The 22,243-nt window shown below is 41.5% G+C and overlaps 1 protein-coding gene and 1 long non-coding RNA gene across 6 annotated transcripts in view; one reads left to right on the forward strand and one right to left on the reverse strand.

Moving 5' to 3' along the window:
• LOC125635945 (uncharacterized) overlaps nt 1-13,567 on the forward strand; it is a 68,822-nt gene extending 55,255 nt beyond the window's left edge. For 2 of the 3 annotated variants that reach the window (XR_012668165.1, XR_012668167.1), the window contains 3 exons: nt 634-825; nt 11,178-11,294; nt 12,487-13,567. This is a non-coding gene — a long non-coding RNA (uncharacterized LOC125635945). Of the gene's footprint in view, nt 1-633; nt 826-2,254; nt 2,397-11,177; nt 11,295-12,486 lie in introns of all 3 variants that reach the window. The other variant, XR_012668166.1, reaches the window with a different exon arrangement.
• The window catches only part of SLAIN2 (SLAIN motif family member 2), a 65,379-nt gene that overhangs the window by 10,870 nt on the left and 32,266 nt on the right, over nt 1-22,243 (reverse strand). For 2 of the 3 annotated variants that reach the window (XM_048848375.2, XM_048848372.2), the window contains exons 3-6: nt 18,610-18,774; nt 17,232-17,393; nt 15,626-15,982; nt 12,406-12,543 (exon numbers count right to left, since the gene is read on the reverse strand). In XM_048848375.2, coding sequence (XP_048704332.1) covers nt 12,406-12,543; nt 15,626-15,982; nt 17,232-17,393; nt 18,610-18,774 — 822 coding nt within the window. Of the gene's footprint in view, nt 1-6,206; nt 6,285-12,405; nt 12,544-15,625; nt 15,983-17,231; nt 17,394-18,609; nt 18,775-22,243 lie in introns of all 3 variants that reach the window. The other variant, XM_048848370.2, reaches the window with a different exon arrangement.

The following is a 22,243-nucleotide window of genomic DNA, read 5'->3' on the forward strand; positions in this document are numbered from 1 at the left end:
GCTTAGGGGATTTCCTAAAGTCCTTAGTCCTGTCCAAGTAGAACGCTAGTGCTCTAACATCTAGTATATGCAGAATCGCCTCCCTGTTGTCACAATGTGATTTGAGAAAAACGAACAGGGAGATGGATCTGTTGATTCATATGGAAAGTGGAGGCAACTTTAGGTAGAAACTTGAGATGTGGCCTCAGTTACTTTATCTTTAAAAAAGTTCTTGAATGGTGCATGTGTCATCAGGGCTGCTATTTCTCCTATGCACCTAGCTGAGGCAATAGTAATTAGAAATGCTGTCTTCATGGACAGGTGTAAGAATGAGTCCATGGCGACTTGCTCTAAGGGAGATCTAGTCAGAGGTCTGAGAACTAGGTTAAGATTCCAGGTTGGAGCAAGTGGTCTCACATGCAGGAAGATATTCCCAATGCCCTTAAGGAATCTATGTATCAGCAGGTATGAACACAGAGTATCTGTCTACTTGATGATGGAAGGCCATTATGGCTGCGAGGTGTACCTTAAGGGAGCTGAGCAAAAGTTTTGACCTTTTGAAGTCTAAAATGTAATATAAAAACAGAGGGAGGAAGAGGCCAGGTCTATGTGCTTAGAATGACACCAAATTTTGAATCATTTCCATTTTTATAGGTAAGTATGTCAAGTGGTTGACTTTCGGCTGTGTAGCAACACAATCTTTCACCTCATCAGAGCATTCAACCTCTAAGTCTTGGAACCAAGAAGGAGAAAAGCATGGAGATGGTGGATCCGCCTGATGCTCTAAGAGAAAAGGTGAGGAATGAGCTGAAGAGGAACCATAGGACGTACTGCCATCTGTGCCAGGTAAGAGAACTAGACTTGTCTTGGCCAAGAGGGGACAATCAGAATAATTCTCACTTTATCTTGTTGCATTTTCAACAAGACTTTGGATACAAGAGGAAACAGGGGAAAGGCATACAAGAGGTCAATGTCTCATGGGAGGATGAGGGCTTCTTCCAGTGAATGTTTCCCCCTGATGGCTCCGGCATTAATGAGGACATTTCTTGTGCCAGCAAAGTAGCAAAGAGATCTGTAGTTGGGGTTTCCCGAAGGGCAAATATGTTGCGAAGCACCTCTAAGTTCAGTTCCCATTCGTCGTCTTGAGAAAAGTTCTGCCTGAGATTGTCAGCTGTCACATTCTGCATCTCTAGTAAGTAGAAGGCTGATATGAGCACGTTGTGATGGATGCACCAGTTCCAAAGCACCAGCTGAGTGCCTCTATGCAGAGGGAGGGAGATCTGGCACCCCCTGGCAATTTATGTAAAACAAAGATTGTACTGTCTGTCCCATTATTTCCAATCTCCCTTCACTTTTGAGAATGAAGGGAGATTGGCAGGCTATTCTAGACCTAAGGGCACTAAACAAATATGTGAAGGCGCAGAAGTTCAATATGGTCACCCCTGCAGCCATTATTCCAGCTCTAGAGCAAGGAGGTTGGTTTTCGGCTCTTGACCTACAAGATATCTTCTTCCACATCTCAATACAACCATTGCACAGGAGATTCCTATGGTTTAACCTTTAGGTAGGACTATCATCAGTACAGAGTGCTCCCATTCAGCCGCTCGTCTGCACCCAGGATATTTTCCAGGGTTCTCTCTGTCATAGCAGCACACCTGCGAACACTGGATATTGTTATCTACCTGTATCTGGACGAGTGCTTCCTCAGGGCTCCTTCATTCGAGGACGCAGTACAAGCCATCCAGGTGACCATGTGCACATTTGGGCAGCTGGGCCTGCAACTCAACATACAGAAAATCGTACTGACCCCAGACAGTGACTGGGTTCAGTGGCCCTAAAGGGTAACAGATCTATTTACTGATGAAGTAGATTCCCGTGAGAAGGGTCCCTGAAGAGGGACGGGGAAGGGAGATGGAAGTGAGGGAGGAATGTGAATTGAATGGCGTAACACTTAAAAATAATCTCCGAGACCCATCTGTCAGAGGTGATATTCTTCCAACTGTTGTGAAAGAGGGCCAAGTGACTTCTGAAGGGACATGACAGGTGCATAGAAAGCAGCTGATATTGCAAGGAATAACTGTTCGGGCCTTCAACCAAACTGTCAAAAGTGCTCAGTGGAGGAGAGGTGAAGGGACGCAGATTGGAGTGCTGACTGCTTCCACTTTTGTACTCTGGACGTTTTGCGATAAGATTCATAATAGCACTGAGGGTGGGTTCTGAAGAAGTTGTGACCTGTGATGTGGTTGAGAGCTATATCTTCTCTTTTGTCCCGCAGTGTAGATTCCCAGGAAGCATAATGTGGCCCAGGAATCCTTCAGGGTGCGGAGAGTGGAGTCTGTCTTATCCGCCAAGAGCTTGGGCCCTTCAAACAGGAGATCTTCCACCACTGTCTGCAGTTCTTTGGACAACCCTGAAAGGTGTAACCAGGAAGCCCACCTCATTTTCACTACCTTAGAGACCAAGCAGGCTGCTGTATCGACCACATCCAGTATCCGTAGGGTAGTTCTAGTTACTAAATGGCCCTCTCTGACAAAGGCCTGAAACTGATCCTTTTGTGCCTCAGGCAGATGTTCCACAAACTCATTGTGTTTTCCATAATTAATAAAACCATATTTGGCCTTGACAGCTTGGTAGTTCATGACTCTAAGCTGCAATGTCGCCAACGAATATGCCTTCCTCCCAAAGAGATCGAGCTTCTTCCAATCCCAATTGAATGGGGTCGACTTGGCATGATGTTTGCCATGCATTAACCGCATCCACTACAATCGAGTTGGGTTGTGAATGTTGAAACAAAGCCTGCCTTTTTGGGAGGGATGTAGTACTTCTTGTTGGCTCTCTTGCAGGTTGATGCGATGGAGGCTGGTGTCTGACCAGATGACTTTGGCAGGATCTAGAATCACCTCATTAATTGGGAAGGCACTTTTGGACAAGAAAGCAGCATGGAGAACATCCACCAGCTTGTGATGCATGTCTGTTATCTCCTGCAGGGGAATTTGCAGCTCATCTGCCACTCTCTTGGCAAGATCCTGAAAGTTCTTATAATCATCACCTAGTGATGGAGGGGGAGGCATTACAGACTCATCTGGGAAAGATGAGAAGTTTGCTGTAGGGTAGCTTCCCCTTTGAGCCTTTTCTCCTGGTCTTCAAAAGTTTCCTCCACCTCTGGCTCAGGAGCTCTGGACAGTGAGGCTGTAGGGGACCATTTGGTGAACTCTCTCTGAGACACACTGTATGCACTCAGCTTGTGGGTTGCGTACATCACCCAAAGATCCGAATAAGGCCACTAGGAAGGAAAGGACATGGGTAGTGGGGGTGCCCAAGGAAGCCCATACCATGATTGCAGTTCAGCTCAAAGGAAATGGGGAGGCCCCTTGTATAGTGACAGCAGGCCACGGTAAGAGGCCAGGAAAATGACATCCTCCTGGTCACTTTCCAACTCAGCACAGGATAAGGCTGGCACTGACTGGGATATTGGCAGTACACAGCCCAGTGCTGAGGGCAATTCTAGGAGCCAGGATGCAATTGGAACCAAGGCCGCAGTACCAAGTAATGAAGATTGTGGTTCTTCCCTGACCTTCAGGTTTCTAGGGTACCAGAACTCTTGCAGTACTGTTGGCTCACTAGGTCTTCCTCCGCAGTGGACTGTCTGTGGCATATTGTTGGTACCGATTGCTGTAAATGCACGGAGCTTTCCACACACAGGAGCTTTGTCATACCCGGTACTGAAGGTTTACTCGGTGCTGCTCTTTTAGAGACGGTACAGTAATTGTTCTCCTCCTTAGGGGCAGTACTGCTGCCTCAGAACCTGAGCCCTTGGGGTCTCTACACGGTGCAGCTGAGCTCATAGCTGAGGCCCCCTTCTGGGTACTACACTTTGGAGCTGCTGGTGCCATAATGGCCAATCGTGCTGGGGAACCCCTCTAGCTGGTCCATAGCTTGGTTTGAGACCTGGGAGCCCTTTTTGTTGAGCTCAAGGGGAGAGGAGGAGGAGTCTGTGGGTTTTTTCGCGACTCTACCCCTTTTGAAGTAGAAGGCTCAGGGGACGATCCAGGGTTGGCACCAGAGTCTCCTCTTGGCTTAAGTGCCGTTTTCATAAGGAGGAGTTTTAACTTCAGCTCCCGGTTTTTACGAAACCTTGCCTTTAGCTGCTGGCAGAGGGAGCGCTTCTGAGGGAAATGGGACTACCTCAGACACAGTGAGAGAGTCTGTCCGTCCATTACTGGAATCAACTCCTTGCAGGAAAGGCACCTCTTCAAGCTAGGAGAGCTGAGCATTTTCTCTAACAGTGAAAAATACAGAAGAAAGATGTTCTTTCCTCTTCTTCCTCTTCCTTCCTTCCTTTTTTTTTTTTTTTTTTTAAATTTGAAAGAAGTTAGAATGTCTTCTAAATACCCTGAGAGAAGAGGCGGATCCTCAAAAAAAAAGGGGGAAAATGTAAACTAAACCTCTCTCCTTTTTTTTTACCCAACAGGGTAATGAAACACTAACTATTAAGAACAAAAGAACCTAAAACAACTACTACTTATGCTAATGATGCAGATAAAGAAGGGACAACTGCTCGTTCAGTTTGAGGTCAAAGGAAGGAACTGAGGGGGGTTCCCTCGCACTGCGCTAGACAGCCTTGAGGCAGACCACAAGGGAGAGAGACAGCGCACGTGTGGGTTGAATGGACACTGCTACCTAAAATCTCCGATCAGAGGCGTAGGGGTGAAGATACATCTACAGTGGAGTACCCATAGGGACACTACTTGAAAAACAAAAATCTATATTCCAAAACTGAAGATAGCATTTTAGGATCTTTATGCAAAGAGATCAAAACTAACAGACTGCATAACAAACTTGAAGTTTAAAACACTCTAGGGCTTTAGAATTTTATTTTTGAGAGTCTAATGAAAAGAAACCACTTCAAACCCCAAGCAAGAGAAGCTATTAAATTCCTCTACAGGTTCCAACATTTCCAGATTGATAAGTATTCTGTCCACTTCTCCCTAGAAAATCTGGGAAGTATCCAGAATTAGGACTAAAAGGAAATGGCTAGCCAGAAAGACTGCATTAAAATTTTTTGTTCAGGAGATGTTGGTAGTTTTATTCCAATTCAGGTGACTGACTAAATAGGTCTCGCAAAAAGAGTTCAATTCTTTAGTTATCCTCAAGACTGAGTGAAATTCCTGATATTGCTAGGAAGTGTTCTGAACAGATCAGTTACAGACATATTTATGATTAACCACAAGAATCTGGACCAAATTTTATTTTATTAGGTTGATGAAAGTGCTCTTAATAAGGGGAAGGCAGAAGACAGTAAAATTTCCTGTATACAATGAAGTAACTTGATAGTGGCTTTAAGTTGTGCATTGACTATTAATTATCAGAGATATGTTTTAAGATCAATCTGAGTATTTGGTATGAAAAAATTCCAGTCATGGATATAAAATAAGTGACTTTGCAAGAGAGACTTCTCTAATGTACTTAATTTTAAGGTGAAGACTCATACAATTGTATGTTTTGTTTATACCTTCACAGTGAGATGATAGTGTCTTGTACAAGCCCACCAGAATTTAAAACAACTAATTAGGGCTCAGATATTAAGTTTGGTCCAGTTGGATTAAAGTTTAAATTTTGATTCTCTTCTGGCAAGAATGTACATGAGCCATTAATAGCATAAACAACCAGACACCCTATACTAATTTTCTAGACTATTTTCCTAACTAAAAATGTATAATTATTGTTATTTTTGCAACACATCTAGAATTGCTGCTATACTTGAACTTTTCAGAACTAACTAACTTGCTAGCATCTATTTCTAACATTGACGTGTAAGGTAACAATTTTTCATGCATGATTGTTGACATTTTCCATTGCAAAGGGAGAAGAGATGTTTAAAAAAAACACAATGCAGTGATTAAAAATTAATCTCACAAATGCAGCCTTAATTAATATGGCTTTAGAAATCAGCTTTGCTAATCCAGAACTGATTTTTTATTCATTTATTTCTTATGCTTGAAGTCAAAAGTCCTTGGATCATATCTCAAAAGTTAATATCCATCCCTCAAGAAACCTTTCTGCCCACAGCAGATAAGACATGATTGTGCTATATTGATATATTAAACTCAATTTACTGTTAATCTCTACATGCAATTGTTCATATTTGTTAAAGGTACAAGATTTAACACAGGTGAACAGTTTTCGGAGTTTTGCTGGCACTTGGTAAGAGGCTGGAAGTTAGTTACCTCCTTTTGTAGATGGAGTTTGAAGAAACTGTTTGGTTTTGAAGGCAGCACGAGGCAATTTTTTCTGCCTTTGCATAGCTGTTGAAAGATAAGAAGTGTTATATTTGTCTAGAAAGACAACAACTCAATTCACTTGGGATATAGAACCACATCTGCTTGTGAAGCATCAGGGAACAAGCAGCTAGCAAAGTGAGCAACAGTTTTCAAAAGCTGTTATGGCTCTATAAAAAGTGAAGTGTTTTGTTTTAAAGTGGTGCTTGCTGCATTAAAAGGTTGCAAAGGGAAAGTGTCAAAAACCTTGTAGTGCAAAATGCATATATTTCTTAATAGTAAAGAAGTTTCTTACAGGGCTAAAAACCCAGGAAGGCAAAACAAACACACCAAAGGGAGAACAAGCCACCAGCAAACATGCCACAGCAATCTCAGTGCAAGATTAGATATAAAGTAAAGATAGAAACTAAGACTGTCAGATTTAACTTGATAAAACAAGGTTAATTTTCCTTTTAAAGCAAAGAGAAACTTTCAGAAAAGGTGACTTTCCCTTGAAACTTACACAAACGTATGCAAGCTAATTATCAAAATCAAATTCAAGACTGCCAACCATCAAATTTAGATATGTTCCAGAATTATTGGGCTTTGCTGGCTCTGCAAGAATAGATCTCAGCAAAAAAACTAGTCCTGTTAGTGCCTTAAAGGGTCCCTGTAACCCACCATTTGCCAACAGCCAGCCAGCAAAGTTCTAGGAGCACCAGATGCTTGGCAGGAACGAACATGCCAGGAACTGACAAGATTCAATATACTCTCAAAGCAATCTTCACTAGCTGGGAGTAGCCTCTACTGGAGCCTAAGGCCTTGTCTACACACAAAAATTGCACCATTTTCACTGTACTGGTATGAAGTGGTACAATGCTCCCACTGTGTCCGGCAGTTATACCAAAGTTCTTATACCAGTATAAGTTATATAGGAATGGGAATAAGCTGTACCAGTACATGGCAATTTTACATTGGTGTAACTGCATCCACACTAGGAATTGTATAAGTAACTATTGTGGGGGGTAGGGGAGAAAACGCATACCGACCTGACAGTTATACCAGTACTAAAATGGTATAGACCTCAGTTACTATCCTCAGCATAACCCCTGAGGGAGGACAGTTATGAATACAAGGCCTGTCCTGCACACCAAGCCCCACAGCATTCTACATCAAGTCGAACACTAGAATTGGAGGCACTTTGATTGGGGGGAGGGGGGGGAATTAGCACCTTAGTAACATTTTTAAAATACTTTTAACTTCACCAACTTTACAATCATTCATATTCAATCATAATGTAAGATTATCTCCAGGGGCCCTCTTCCACTTCAAAAGGTACAATAGCGCTTTGAGGAGCAGGGAGGGAGAGAACAGAAAATTGCACAATTTTCCTCATCTCAATTTATGGCTGGCTGGCATGTCTGCTTGTCTTGGTCTTAAATGCTATAATAAAAAGTGTTTACTCCGAATTGTTATTCTTTCATAAAATAGTAAAAAATAATGAAGTGCTCATAAATATAACACTAGCTAGCTCTGTAATTTATAAATACAAAGAACAGTGGTGATACTTTGTACCAGATAGAGCCTAACAAGTCTGAACACCATTCTGTGATAGAAGTGTGTAGCTTCACACACCCACACACACACCCCCTCTACACAGTTTCATCACCACTTCTGATGTACAAACTCACTGGGAATCCTTTGCTGAACTTAATTTCTAGGTTGTAAAGCATTTTTGTACAATGTACCCCCACTTACAGCCTATTAAACACAAACAAGAAAAGTGAAAAGATATCAAAGCACACAATGGTTTTAATTGTAGAAATGAACAAAAGCTTCCAAATGATCATATCTAGGAATTAAACAGTAACAGACCACTAGTCCAACATGCCTACCTGTGCCTCTGCCTACTGGTTTCTTATTGATTCAGTAACGTTTACTTCTAGTCTCACTGTGCTGTAATAATACCACTCAAAGACAAGAGAGGCTTCTTGTATGCTCCAGAAGAAAGTTTCTCAAGAATGAATTTAAAAGGCAGATTTATTTCTCAAACCCATGTCCCAATATACTATTCAACCTATTTATATTTGGGTAAGGAAGCCACCCATTAATTTTGCTACAGCACATTTAGCTGATTCTCTGATATTGCTTAACTGATTTGAATGAAGATCTGGTACTAGAATTGAAGTTTTTAAGTGATTTTTTCTATCATGACACTTACATTTCATTTGCAAGTGAAGTTAGTGGATCAATATGTAAGATTTTAAAACAGATGTCCCATTTACAGATCAAATTCTCTGCTATACTTCATGAAGATTCTCTAACTACATAATTATTTGCACTAATATCACTGAAAAGAATTTTGGGCATTAGAGGGGAGCAAAGCTGAGGAAACAACTAGGGGGAGGGATAGCTCAGTGGTTTGAGCATTGGCCTGCTAAACCCAGGGTTGTGAGTTCAATCCTTGAGGGGGCCATTTAGGGATCTGGGGCAAAAATTGCAGATTGGTCCTGCTTTTGAGCAGCAGATTGGACTAGATGACCTCCTGAGGTCCCTTCCAACCCTGATACTCTATGATTCACATGGAAATATATAAAATGAGTAGTTTCCCTTTGGTGGATATGCAGAATGTAATAGGATATAATATCCAATGCAAATGTTTTAAGATATTTTATCTACTTCTATCAGTTTTGGTTACATAAAGTTGAACTTTAACAATAACACCTACAATTATGCTACTTGTAAAATGCTACGAATACTATTAAACTTACTCTGCCATACAGGGCACACTCTTGAAGTGCAATGCAGATTTATAACAAATATTTTTAAAGCAATATTTCAAATCAACAAAAACTATAGCAATGTAGGCCATTATTTGCATCAGAATGTTTGATTTTCGTTTTTATCCTCTTTCCGTGCTACAGAGCTTCACCTTGGCCATTTATGATTTCAGCCACTTTATCAAAAGATAAGTAGGCAACTAGGCCGTAAATGCTGCCAACTGAATTAATAACAGCCAAGTGTGTTTAACTCCACTTTTAGGATTTCACCTAGTACATCTGAATTTTAATACACTGATATAAGTGAAAGGATATGTATTATGTACTTGATTTAATAGAAGTATTTGTCTTCCATCTGGAAGGTCCCCCTAAAAGTTTTCCCAATAGCTTTTCAGAGATTTGCATGGCTTGGGAGACAAACTCTAAAGGAATGTGTGACACTGTCCATACACTTATATAATATTTGAAAATCCAATGTAACAAAGGTATTTGTAAGAGCTTGTTCTTTGATATATGGAACTTAAGTATTACAATATGGATAGTTAAGATCTAGTAAGAAGAGACACTCGTTCAATAGTTTATCTACATTCAAAGTGATTTTTTACATATCACTCAGGAGTTTCAAATCGCTACAAATAGGAGCATGTAAGTTAGCCAGTTTTAAACAGAAACTGTAATCCACTACTTATAGATGGACTGATTGAGCAGTGACTTTACACTAGACTGCATCAGACTGAAAATAATTTTTCAGTTGGATTACAGTTAAGAACTTATCACAGTAACTGTCTTTATACCCTATACACTACACACACTGAAGATCATGTCTGGAAGTACATTTCTTCCACTTACACTTAGACTAGACATCTCTAAAGTTGCCTGTTCAACAAATCACACATCTGAGCAGTTGCCAACTTAGAGGTCTTACTGCATTCCCAACTAATTTTCAATTGCCAGCATCCACAGCACATTAGTAATGCAGCCATAGCAAATAAGCATGTTCATTAGCTAGTGAACAGCAGCCTTTGACAAGGAAAAAGCAACAACCTTAGATAGAAATGTAGCAAACTTGCAAGGTTAAGCTCATGCAAGACCAGCAGGTGAAAGATTTGGATCTCAAAACCCAAGAAGTCCTTGCCACAGGAAAATATGACAAACTTCGCAACAATTTAACAATGGCATTTGTCCAAAGTGAAACAGTTAAATACAAAGTCAATGGGAAAAAATGGAGGTTCAAATACAGGAATGATCAGAATTCCAGGAACTCAATGCTTAACACTGGCTGTTTGTATGTACACATACATAAGACCATCCGAAATAGATTTACTTCATGTTCTAATCTAAATCTTAAAAAAAAAAAACATATTGGTTTGTATATTCAATAGCAAGGATCTGACATCAACAAGAGCAAGGAAACTGTTAAGGGGTAAAAGTCTGGGCTTTATTCATGAAATCCTATTTATCTACAGGGACTTTCGTGCTTTGAAAAAATATTCAAGTATTGTATATAATCAAATTCACCTAATGATTTCCATTATTCTTATCTGTCTGTTAATTAATTACACTGTTTAAACAGGGGCATCCACCTACTTTGGATCCTGCAGTCTAATTACCATTCTAAACTTGAAGTCACAATATTATGACTTCATGGCAGGATTAAGCAGTACAAGCTAGGCTGTGTAAAGTTTAACTTTTGTATAGTAAACAACAGAAAGTGTTCTGGCCAAGTAAGTTTTGTTTAGTCTTTCCTTCAAGTTTGCACAATATTAAAACATTTGCCCCCAAGTAACTGATACGGGTTTGCTAAAACCCTACTTTTGTTTTAAATTATTACGAATATGCAACATTCTTAAGCAATTAAAACTACCATTGAAATATTCCATTAGGAGAGCTGCTACCAAATTGGTTTTTTAACTTACTGTAGACCAATATGATAATACATAATTTAATGCGATTTTATATATAGTTTGTCTGACAGTGGAAGTAGTTCTTAAAACTATTAAAGCAAGAAACTCAGTTAAGTCAAACTATTAATATCCAGTAAGGATATACACCACATATTTTAGAAGCTTGTATCTAATAGTGTGCTTTTATTGCCTAACAACTTGAAATAATAATTCATGTTTTCTTCCTTAACCATTTGATCATGTTTTGCTTCCTTTAGAATTTCACACACTAAAAATCTACACATTAAACCTTTAATGCTTAGACAAAGATGGTCATCACATTATCCTAGAAGCATCCAATTGTGAATGAATATTTGAAGACTAAAAAGATACAGGTACAGAACTCCTAGACATCCACCTTAAAATACATTTGCTTTTGTTTTGTTTTTTAACATGGTGAGTCCTTTAAGGAGAGGCCTGCAATATGAATACAAATCTAATCTTGCAGTTTAACTCAGAGCATTAAGTTGGTTTTGCTTGACAGTAATGTATGTGCACATAATAGGGATTTGAAAGTCATTTCATCCTTTACTTGGAAGGTATTGCAACTTGCAAGAATCCTGCATTTGAGCATGGATTTTTACGTTTTTGATATCCTGCATTTCATTACTTCACTGGCTTACAAAGAAGAGACCCATCTGATAGGGCAGAGGAAGAGAGATAAATGACTGAGCCAAAACAAGACAAATATATATAAAATTTCAGATCAGCTTTCAGCATCCTTTAAAAACCATATTTACCTCATTTTTGTGTACTGCAATATAATTAAAGGGTGAAGAAAACCAGAAAGTTAGTTTTCATAAACTCTTGAAAAGAAAATGCAACAGTACAAAGTAGCACTGTACAAGTTCTCTAATTATAGTAAATAAAAATGGTTTCCACAATACTCTAGCCTGAAGTGTATGTATACTAAACACTTATACCAGAATATACCAAAATATTAAATATATCATTTTTAAAAAAGTGTTGGTCATATTTTGTATACAAGTAACAACTGATGTTTTCTCATCAGTTCAAAGTTCATGTAATGCTTCGCCAGTATTCATTTTATTTTACAGAGGAAAATACAGCACTAATACTGCATTTCAACAATTACAAGCAATCTCACACACAATTAAGGTAAAAAGAGGGGAAAACTCTGTGGAAACTTCAAGAGGGTGACGAAAAATATTAAGAAGTTATGAAAGATAACTTGGACAATAGTAGGCACATACATAATTTTAATGGAAGAGAAGTGCTAAACTTGGAAACAATCTGTTGGTTTTTTTCCTGTCAGATTTGGCATTTATAGATAACCTGATCTCAGACTTGACTAAACATCAAGGCTAATATGATGTGTAGTTCTTTATGAAATGGTTCTCTTTACCATGAAACTGTAAACACATGCTACTGCTTTCAATCTAATTCCAAAATACGTGTTTACAATATCACCGTAAAGACACTTACTGGCTGAGGCCTGAGGTTGAATGCGAGGTATTCCTCCATTTGGCACTTGAAAATTTGAATCACTTCTGCTGTTTTTCACAGACTCAGCATGGATGTTAGATGTCCTGGACAAGTTTGGAAGACTACGCCTTAGTTTTTCTGTATAAAAAACAATACAAAGACAATGTACAATCTGATGCAGAAGACTGACAACATAACTGATGGTCTCACGGTCTTCAAAAACTGACATGAAAATTAATTTTGCTGTACAAAACTGCACTGCAATTCAAAAGCATGCGGTGGCAAAACTAAATACTATTTAGACCAGTGGTTCCCAAACTTTAACAACCTGTGAACCCCTTTCACTAAAATGTCAGGTTTCGCGAACCCCCTCCTAAAAATGAGTATTTCCAGAGATTTTCTCCTTTACTCAAGTATAAATTATAGAAGTAGTGTTCTTGGAAATATAAAATTTGTTTTTATGACATGCTTATTACACATTACTTATTATTTTTCATCATTACAGTATTTTTATTACATTATGAAAACGGCAACACGCTTCCAAGATCTCACTTTCATAGACTGAATCACTTTGAATAAGCCTGTTATAAGACAAGACTCCTAGGTTTCATCAAGGAGTATCTGATGTGGAACAGCATGAAAGTATTTAAGAAGCCAACTCAAAGAGTTCCTCCTACACAAGCAATCAGGTCTTGAGCAGTCCAGGCAAACAATGCATGTTACAACAAAGCTTAAAATTGTTCTTCATAATAATTTTAAAAACAATACTAGCTGCCTATTTAATTTTAAAAACAGCGAAAATATCCACCTCCCTTTCCATTTCTTATAAGGAGTCTTGAAGTTTATATCTCCTCAGTGTGATAGATATGCTTGCTTTGATCTGCTTAGCTCTTGGAAGTCCAGCGGCTCTGGGCTGCTGGCCCTGTGCTGCCTGGCATCCCTAGGGACAGCTCTGTCTGCCATTAGGGAATTTTTTCCCGTGAACCCCAGTTTGGGAACCACTGATTTAGATCATTCTACTGTTCTACAGATTACATACTTATTTTCTTATGCCTTGCATATGAAATATTCTGCATGTATTTTTTTCCCAAATAAATACTTTGCCATTTTGCTGTGTGCTATGGAAAGTCAGAAATATAGCCAATTTTGAAACTCTCAAAGATTATCTGCATTGTGAACTGCATTGTGAAAGATTATCTGCATTTTTTGTACTACATATTACATGATGTTTGACCATAATAATTTTTCCATCAATTTAGCTTAAGTAACAGTCTTTGAAAAAGTATTATATAATTACACAGTTTTCAATCTCTCGATATATAAATTAAAAAAAAAATTCATTCTACTACTACTGACATGCAATCATCTGAGATGAAACAGTACAGTTTATTTTGACAAGACTCACTGTACCTAACCGAAAATAGTTTTAGGTAGGCACAATTATCCAGAATGGAATTTGTGCCCATATGCCATGGTGAACACTTGTGTTTTTGCAAAGAGCACCATGGAATCTTTAAAATTAAAAAAACGAAAGTCCAAACCATTAAACACGTTACACAAAAGTGCATATTCTTACACAGGCTTCCAATCTGTATTTTAAACAATTAACAGCTTTCTAAGGTCACATCTACACTGGCACTTTCATCGTTAAAACTTCTGTCGCTCAGGGATGTGAAAAAACCAACACATACACACCCCTGAATGACAAAAATTTTGACAACGAAAAGCACCAGTGTGGACAGCGCTTCGTCAGCAGGAGCCACTCTCCTGCCGACAAAGCTACTGCCTGTTACTGGGGGTGGTTTTATTTTGTAGCTGGGAGAGCTCTTTCCTGGCAACAAAGAGCAGCTACACTGGGCACCTTACAGCAGTGTGGCTGCAGCGGCACAGCTGCGCCATTGTAAGATGCACAGTGTAGACACAGCCTAAGTGAGTGTTTATTGTCTGTACATCAGACTCAATTTAACAGGGCCATAGTTTAAGACCGTCTTCTTCCAGGGAATGCCCATACTCACACCGCCGCCAACTTGTTGAATAGAAGGATTGCTGCTTATTTGGGAAAGACCTTCCCTTCCCAACACATGGCATTTCCCTGTTCTGGGGATTCCAGCTAAGTTTTAAATACCACATCCATTACTTAAGTATCACAGCACCTTGGTTATTTGTCCCTGTGGAGCTTCTATACCAGAGGTGGGCAAACTACGGCCTGCGGGCCACATCTAACCCGCAGGACCCTCCTGCCCAGCCCCTGAGCTCCTGGCCCCTCCCCTACTGTTCCCCCCTTCCCCGCAGCCTCAGCGCATCTCACCACCAGCGCAACGCTCTGGGTGGCTGGGCAGCACAGTTGCAGAGCCGCGGCCTGACCCAGTGCTCTGGGTGGCGTGGCTGCAGCACCACCAGCCACCGGTGCTCCAGGCAGCACGGTAAGGGGGCAGGGAGCAGGGGGGTTGGATAGAGGGCAGGGGTGTGGATAGGAGTCGGGGCAGTCAGAGGGCAGGCAACAGGGGGGCTGGATGGGACAGAGGTCCCGGGGGGCAAGTCAGGAATGAGGGGGGGGTTGGATGGGGCGGCGGGGGGGAGGTCTGGGGGTGGTCAGGGGACAGGGAGCAGGTGGTGGTGGATGGGATAGGAGTCCCGGGTGGTCCGTCAGGGGACGGGGGCGAGAAGTGTGGGGGGGTGTCAGATAGGAGGCGGGGGCTGGGCTGCCTGGCTGTTTGGGGGGAGACAGCCTCCTCTAACCAGCCCTCCGTACAATTTTGGAAACCCGATGTGGCCCTCAGGCCAAAAAGTTTGCCCACCCCTGTTCTATACTCTGCAGAGATTAGGACAGAACTCAGTAGCTGCTCCCAAGTAATGCTGGAGTTCATCCAAGTGAGAATAGCCTTAGATGGGAGTCGGGGGACAACTGTTTTATCAGGATGAGTGGCTGTTCACTGGGCCATCCTGATTTAGAAGAAATACAGTTAGTCAGATGCAGGAAATAGGTATATAATCCCTCATGTCTACTGGATTGAAGTAAAAAAAACTTACAAGTGTGAGAGCTCTTAGGGTCTCATTGGTATCCATTAAGAGCCTTTGTATTTTCTTTGGATAGCTTAGGTATACCAGGTTTGCCACAAGTTATTGATCACTCACATTGCAAACTGATCACTACATTTATTTACAACATTATACTACTGCATTAGTGCTCAGTGCACACATTTGAGACAGAGCTCTTTACCTTCACTTTTGACATTGCTAGTCTGTAAATCCGTAGGATGGCCTTGAAGCGAAAGACGAGGTTGCTGTAAGCGGCTAATCATAGGCTGGGGTGACACTCTGCTATATTCCAGGCCTCTAGCAGGTGATCGAGAACGAGGAGAATTCCTGGGAGATTGCTTTGGTGAAGGCCACGGCGAGTTGCGTGGCGATGGTGAGAACTTAACAGCTGGATGCACTGCATGATGTGTACTCTCTTCTTCATCCTCTAAACTCTGTGCATCAAGTTCCTGATCACTAAACGTACCCCGTCTTGTAGAATTGCAAGAGGAACCAGAACTACGTCGAGAAGTAGTGGCTGCATACTCCTGCCGGAGACCTGACAACAGTAAAAACATTGTTTACAGATTATCTTAGACTAGACATGGCTAATACTATATAGATAGTGTATACAAATACCTACCCCAAGTTCAAAGTCATATTTAGCAAATCCTAGTCCCTCTTATTTGAGGATTCCATTTCATCCCAGATCTGTACCAACAAAGTTATCTGATGGTTGGTAGCCTATGTGAAATAAGGAGCTGATCTCAGGCCCTTTCCTGTGACGGGTTTCTCAATCTTGTTTTTTCCATAGTGTGGACCACATCTTACATTTTTGGTTGCTCACCTCCCCCTCACATCTGCACCATAACACTGTGACAACTACAGCAATTACTTACCTAGAAAAATAATATTAGGAAGAATATTAAATGTCTCTTACTAGCAGCACCATTAAGCAACTGGAAGTAAGAAGAACTGTATGGTCAGCTTGCTCTACACATAGACCACCAGCAAGTGGTCCACAAGCCAGTTTGAGAACTGTTCTGGTAGATTAGTAACCATGATAATTAGCACCTTTGGCAATCTCCGCAGAAGCTAAAAAACAAAATAGACAAATGGCTGAACAAAGGCTACATCAAAACTGAGAAAGTGTGCATGGCTGCTTTTCTCATCTGTACCTGTTCTGTGGACAAATGAAAAAGTTTATTCTCCAGGCTTTGAGCACTGAGCTCACCAAGACAGATGTATGCTAAAGAATTACTTGTTCCCTGAAGAAGGGACTTAGGATATTAGGTGAGTCCAACTAGCATTTAAAAAAAAAAATCCACTGTGGGCCATCAATTTGCCTCTCCTGTCCTCCAGTATTTCTTCTGCTCCTTACCTCTAAATCCAACTCCTTACAGTAACCTTATCCTCCTCTAACCAGAGGGCAAAAGGGTCAGTCAGTCAGTCATGTTACAGAAAGTGCCGAAGTTTGCAAACTGCATATAACCTGTACCTATTTTCCATCCCCATCCCCTCCAACAACTTAGAGTACAATGCCTCACCCACCTTTTTAAGGACTTCTGCCCCAAAGTACAAGTTTGGGGGACCATTTCAAACCTGGTTTTCCCATGTAGTAGTTCATTGCTCTAAATGCTCTAACTTTACTACTAGGGCCATCTATTTGATAAGTCAGCAACTCCTGCTCGCTCCTCTACCATTCTTTCCCCAGTTGCTGCATAAGAAAGTTAAAAATGTCTGCAGCTGAAGTTTAAAGGAATTATGTAATCAAAGAAGAGTTGCCTTTCAGTATGCAAAGTACTTACTTTCCTCCTGCATCCGAGCTAGAATTTGCACATCTGTGACATTAGTTAGCTTGTAATTTGATCCAATAGAGTCTTCATCCATTTCTGAAGCACTTAATTCACTGTCTATAGAGGACTGTGGGCTTAGTGAAGGATTTCTATCCGCTGAACTCTTAAAATGACCTGTACAAGTATAAAGAAATTAAAGTAAAACCCACAAAATACACTGCACTGTATTTTAATAGCTCAGTAGCTACTAGTGTATCATAGTAGTTCAGTGGCTACTAGTGGATAAAAGGCTGGGTGTCCCACTATCTATCAAAACAGCTAATTCACTAGACAAATTCAGACAGGAAATAAGGCTTTTAAAAAACAAACACACACACACACACACACACAGAGGGTAATTAACCATTTAAAGCATTTTCAAGCATTGTGGTGGATTCTCCACAAAACTGGATGTTTTTCTAAAAGATGCCTTCTAATTTAAACCAGAATTATTTTGGGGAAGTCCTATGGCTTGTGTTATACAGGACAGCACACTACATTATTACAGGGATCCTTGCTGGCCTTAGAATCTATGAATTTATAAACTTCAAGAGACTTGTTGATCCATTGGATAACTGCATATACGTGTTAAGTTACAATCTTAAATATGTAACTGGAATTTAATACTTATGTAACTTAAGTAAAAAAAAACTTTTTTATATATCCAGTAACCCATACTATTTGTTTAAAGTGGTTTTATTAATCAACATTTGCAGAATTATACAAGCTGCTAGAAAGTCTTTCACATTTCTGATGCCTTCCCCATTCCCCAACAGGTCTGCTGATGTCCCAGATAAACTGAGTCAAAAAGCCAAAGATAAAGGCAAAAAACACTGCCAAAGGTTATTGTATGTGTGTCAGACTGTGAAGTTTCAAGACATACCTTTCATACACACACTTTTCACACCAAGGTTATATGGTTGTTGGTACCACAAGATTCTATACCACCTGCACGGATGCTGGCTATACTGCCTCATTGCATAAGAGAATTGTAGGCTTTGCAGCCTACTAGTGCAGATAACCATTATGAACGTATATTACAAAAAGCTGTACCAAACCTTTTAATAAACGCAATATGACTCATATCCATACAAGTAAGTTACATGCATTATTTGTCCATGTAACATTACTTGACTAATACAGAAAAGACCCAGAGGGAAACAGCATAACTCATGCCAAAATAAGCTGGCCAAATGCTTTTCCTACAAAGTTAGTATCTCACATATGATGCAGGCTTCCTACTGAAACTCAAGTTGTTAGTATAATATCTTCTTATCCACATAAGCTTCAATTCCTTGCCAGTCCATCCTACAACTCAAGAGCACACCGTGTTTTTAGAACAGACACTTACCTGAGCTACCAGGAAATACGAGCTGTTTCACTAAAGGAGGTTTCACTGGTGTTGAGGAAGGCGAGTTGAAACCACTGCTGTAGGGGCTACTAGCATTTGGACTATAAGGGCTTGTGTAACTGACCGCACTGAAAGGGTTACTGTACAAACTTGGTCTCTTGAGGACTGTATGAAAAGGGGAAAAAAGCTACATTGAAGGAATTGGTGAAGTTCAACATACATACAGTAGTATTTAAAGTCATTCAACATGATTAAGTTACTAGGCAATTCAAGTAAAACAATTCAGTCACCAGAAAAACATTTGTGTTTTTACATTTACAAGAAGTGCCTATCTTAAGTTCCAGACATATACAATCAAAAAGGACACACAAAAAATGAGAGAACACCACAAGTTTTCCTCACCCAACTCAATAGGACTAAATTCACACCACTTAACTCACCCCCCACCCCACCCCCACTTCAAAAGAGTAGTAGATAAGCCTTGTAGAGTGCCCTATAGCTCAGACTGTGGGGGTGGAAAGGAAAAGCGAAGCAAACTCCTCCATAAAATACCAAACTCTAGGCTTCCCCCTTTTAAAGGACAGGCTCAAGCACCTTGGCTTTTGTTAACTGCCATAGTATCAAACATAAAAGCAGTCTCTAAGGCATTCAGGACAGAAAACATTAAGGTGAACCAACTTGAATTACACATAAGCACAATGGAAGCCACTGCAGATACCCACACAAAGAGGGCTGCTAAGCAAGAGGCCAACTGCATTTGGTACTAGCTGAGCAGGCTTCTGAAGCAACCATACACAATTTATGATGCACTTGGGAAGGAACAAAGTTATGACTGCCAAAACATGCTCCCATTGACAAGAAGAGTGTGACCTTTTTCCTGTTTGTACTTTGGAAAGAAAAGTCCTCTTGGTCATTACTCTACAGCTCTACAAAAAACCAGTTGCACGTATATAATAAGACCTTCAGAAGCAAAGTGAGTAATAGGATACCTCAGCTGAAGGAGTCAATGGCAGCCTACCAGAATAACCTTCTATTTTCATTCTAGTTGAGCCTCATCCAGCTAACTCTTATACAAGTCCTTAGCTCAGGGGTGGGCAAACTTTTTGGCCTGAGGGTCACATCTAACTTGAAGGGGAAAGGAGTCCAGGAGAGCTGGCTGTATTTCAAGGAATCCCTGTTGAGGTTACAGGGACAAACCATCCCGATGAGTCGAAAGAATAGTAAATATGGCAGGCGACCAGCTTGGCTTAATGGTGAAATCTTAGCGGATCTTAAACATAAAAAAGAAGCTTACAAGAAGTGGAAGGTTGGACATATGACCAGGGAAGAGTATAAAAATATTGCTCGGGCATGTAGGAATGTTATCAGGAGGGCCAAATCGCACCTGGAGCTGCAGCTAGCCAGAGATGTCAAGAGTAACAAGAAGGGTTTCTTCAGGTATGTTGGCAACAAGAAGAAAGCCAAGGAATGTGTGGGCCCCTTACTGAATGAGGGAGGCAAACTAGTGACAGAGGATGTGGAAAAAGCTAATGTACTCAATGCTTTTTTTGCCTCTGTTTTCACTAACAAGGTTAGCTCCCAGACTGCTACGCTGGGCATCACAAAATGGGGAAGAGATGGCCAGGCCTCTGTGGAGATAGAGGTGGTTAGGGACTATTTAGAAAAGTTGGACGTGCACAAGTCCATGGGGCCGGACGAGTTGCATCCGAGAGTGCTGAAGGAACTGGCGGCTGTGATTGCAGAGCCATTGGCCATTATCTTTGAAAACTCGTGGCGAACCGGGGAAGTCCCGGATGACTGGAAAAAGGCTAATGTAGTGCCAATCTTTAAAAAAGGGAAGAAGGAGGATCCTGGGAACTACAGGCCAGTCAGCCTCACTTCAGTCCCTGGAAAAATCATGGAGCAGGTCCTCAAAGAATCAATCCTGAAGCACTTGCATGAGAGGAAAGTGATCAGGAACAGCCAGCATGGATTCACAAAGGGAAGGTCATGCCTGACTAATCTAATCGCCTTCTATGATGAGATTACTGGTTCTGTGGATGAAGGGAAAGCAGTGGATGTATTGTTTCTTGACTTTAGCAAAGCTTTTGACACGGTCTCCCACAGTATTCTTGTCAGCAAGTTAAGGAAGTATGGGCTGGATGAATGCACTACAAGGTGGGTAGAAAGCTGGCTAGATTGTCGGGCTCAACGGGTAGTTATCAATGGCTCCATGTCTAGTTGGCAGCCGGTATCAAGTGGAGTGCCCCAAGGGTCGGTCCTGGGGCCGGTTTTGTTCAATATCTTCATAAATGATCTGGAGGATGGTGTGGATTGCACTCTCAGCAAATTTGCGGATGATACTAAACTGGGAGGAGTGGTAGATACGCTGGAGGGGAGGGATAGGATACAGAAGGACCTAGACAAATTGGAGGGTTGGGCCAAAAGAAATCTGATGAGGTTCAATAAGGATAAGTGCAGGGTCCTGCACTTAGGACGGAAGAACCCAATGCACAGCTACAGACTAGGGACCGAATGGCTAGGCAGCAGTTCTGCGGAAAAGGACCTAGGGGTGACAGTGGACGAGAAGCTGGATATGAGTCAGCAGTGTGCCCTTGTTGCCAAGAAGGCCAATGGCATTTTGGGATGTATAAGTAGGGGCACAGCGAGCAGATCGAGGGACGTGATCGTTCCCCTCTATTCGACATTGGTGAGGCCTCATCTGGAATACTGTGTCCAGTTTTGGGCCCCACACTTCAAGAAGGATGTGGATAAATTGGAGAGAGTCCAGCGAAGGGCAACAAAAATGATTAGGGGTCTGGAACACATGAGTTATGAGGAGAGGCTGAGGGAGCTGGGATTGTTTAGCCTGCAGAAGAGAAGAATGAGGGGGGATTTGATAGCTGCTTTCAACTACCTGAAAGGGGGTTCCAAAGAGGATGGCTCTAGACTGTTCTCAATGGTAGCACATGACAGAACGAGGAGTAATGGTCTCAAGTTGCAGTGGGGGAGGTTTAGATTGGATATTAGGAAAAACTTTTTCACTAAGAGGGTGGTGAAACACTGGAATGCGTTACCTAGGGAGGTGGTAGAATCTCCTTCCTTAGAGGTTTTTAAGGTCAGGCTTGACAAAGCCCTGGCTGGGATGATTTAACTGGGAATTGGTCCTGCTTCGAGCAGGGGGTTGGACTAGATGACCTTCTGGGGTCCCTTCCAACCCTTATATTCTATGATTCTATGATCTGGGTGTGGAAATTGTATGGCAAGCCATGAACGCTCACAAAATTGGGGGTTTGGGGTGCAGGAGGGTACTCTGGGCTGGGACCGAGGGGTTCAAAGGCAGGAGGGGAATCAGGGCTGGGGCAAGGTGTTGGCACGCGGGAAGGGGGCAGGGGTGCAGGCTCCGGATGGCACTTACCTCAAGCAGCTCCCAGAAGCAGCAACATGTCCCTCCCCTGGCTCCTATGTGTTGGGACAGCCAGGAGGCTCTACACACTGCCCCGCCCCAGGCGCCACCCCTGTAGCTCCCATTGGCTGCAGTTCCCAGCCAATGGGAGCTGTGGAGGCGGCGCTTGGGGCAGGGGCAGTGTGCAGAGCCTCCTGGCTAACCCTAATGTACAGGAGCCGCAGGGGGGATATGTCGCTGCTTCCAGGA

The sequence above is a fragment of the Caretta caretta genome, chromosome 4 (assembly GCF_965140235.1).
Source record: "Caretta caretta isolate rCarCar2 chromosome 4, rCarCar1.hap1, whole genome shotgun sequence".
In the NCBI taxonomy this organism is placed as follows: Eukaryota; Metazoa; Chordata; order Testudines; family Cheloniidae; genus Caretta; species Caretta caretta.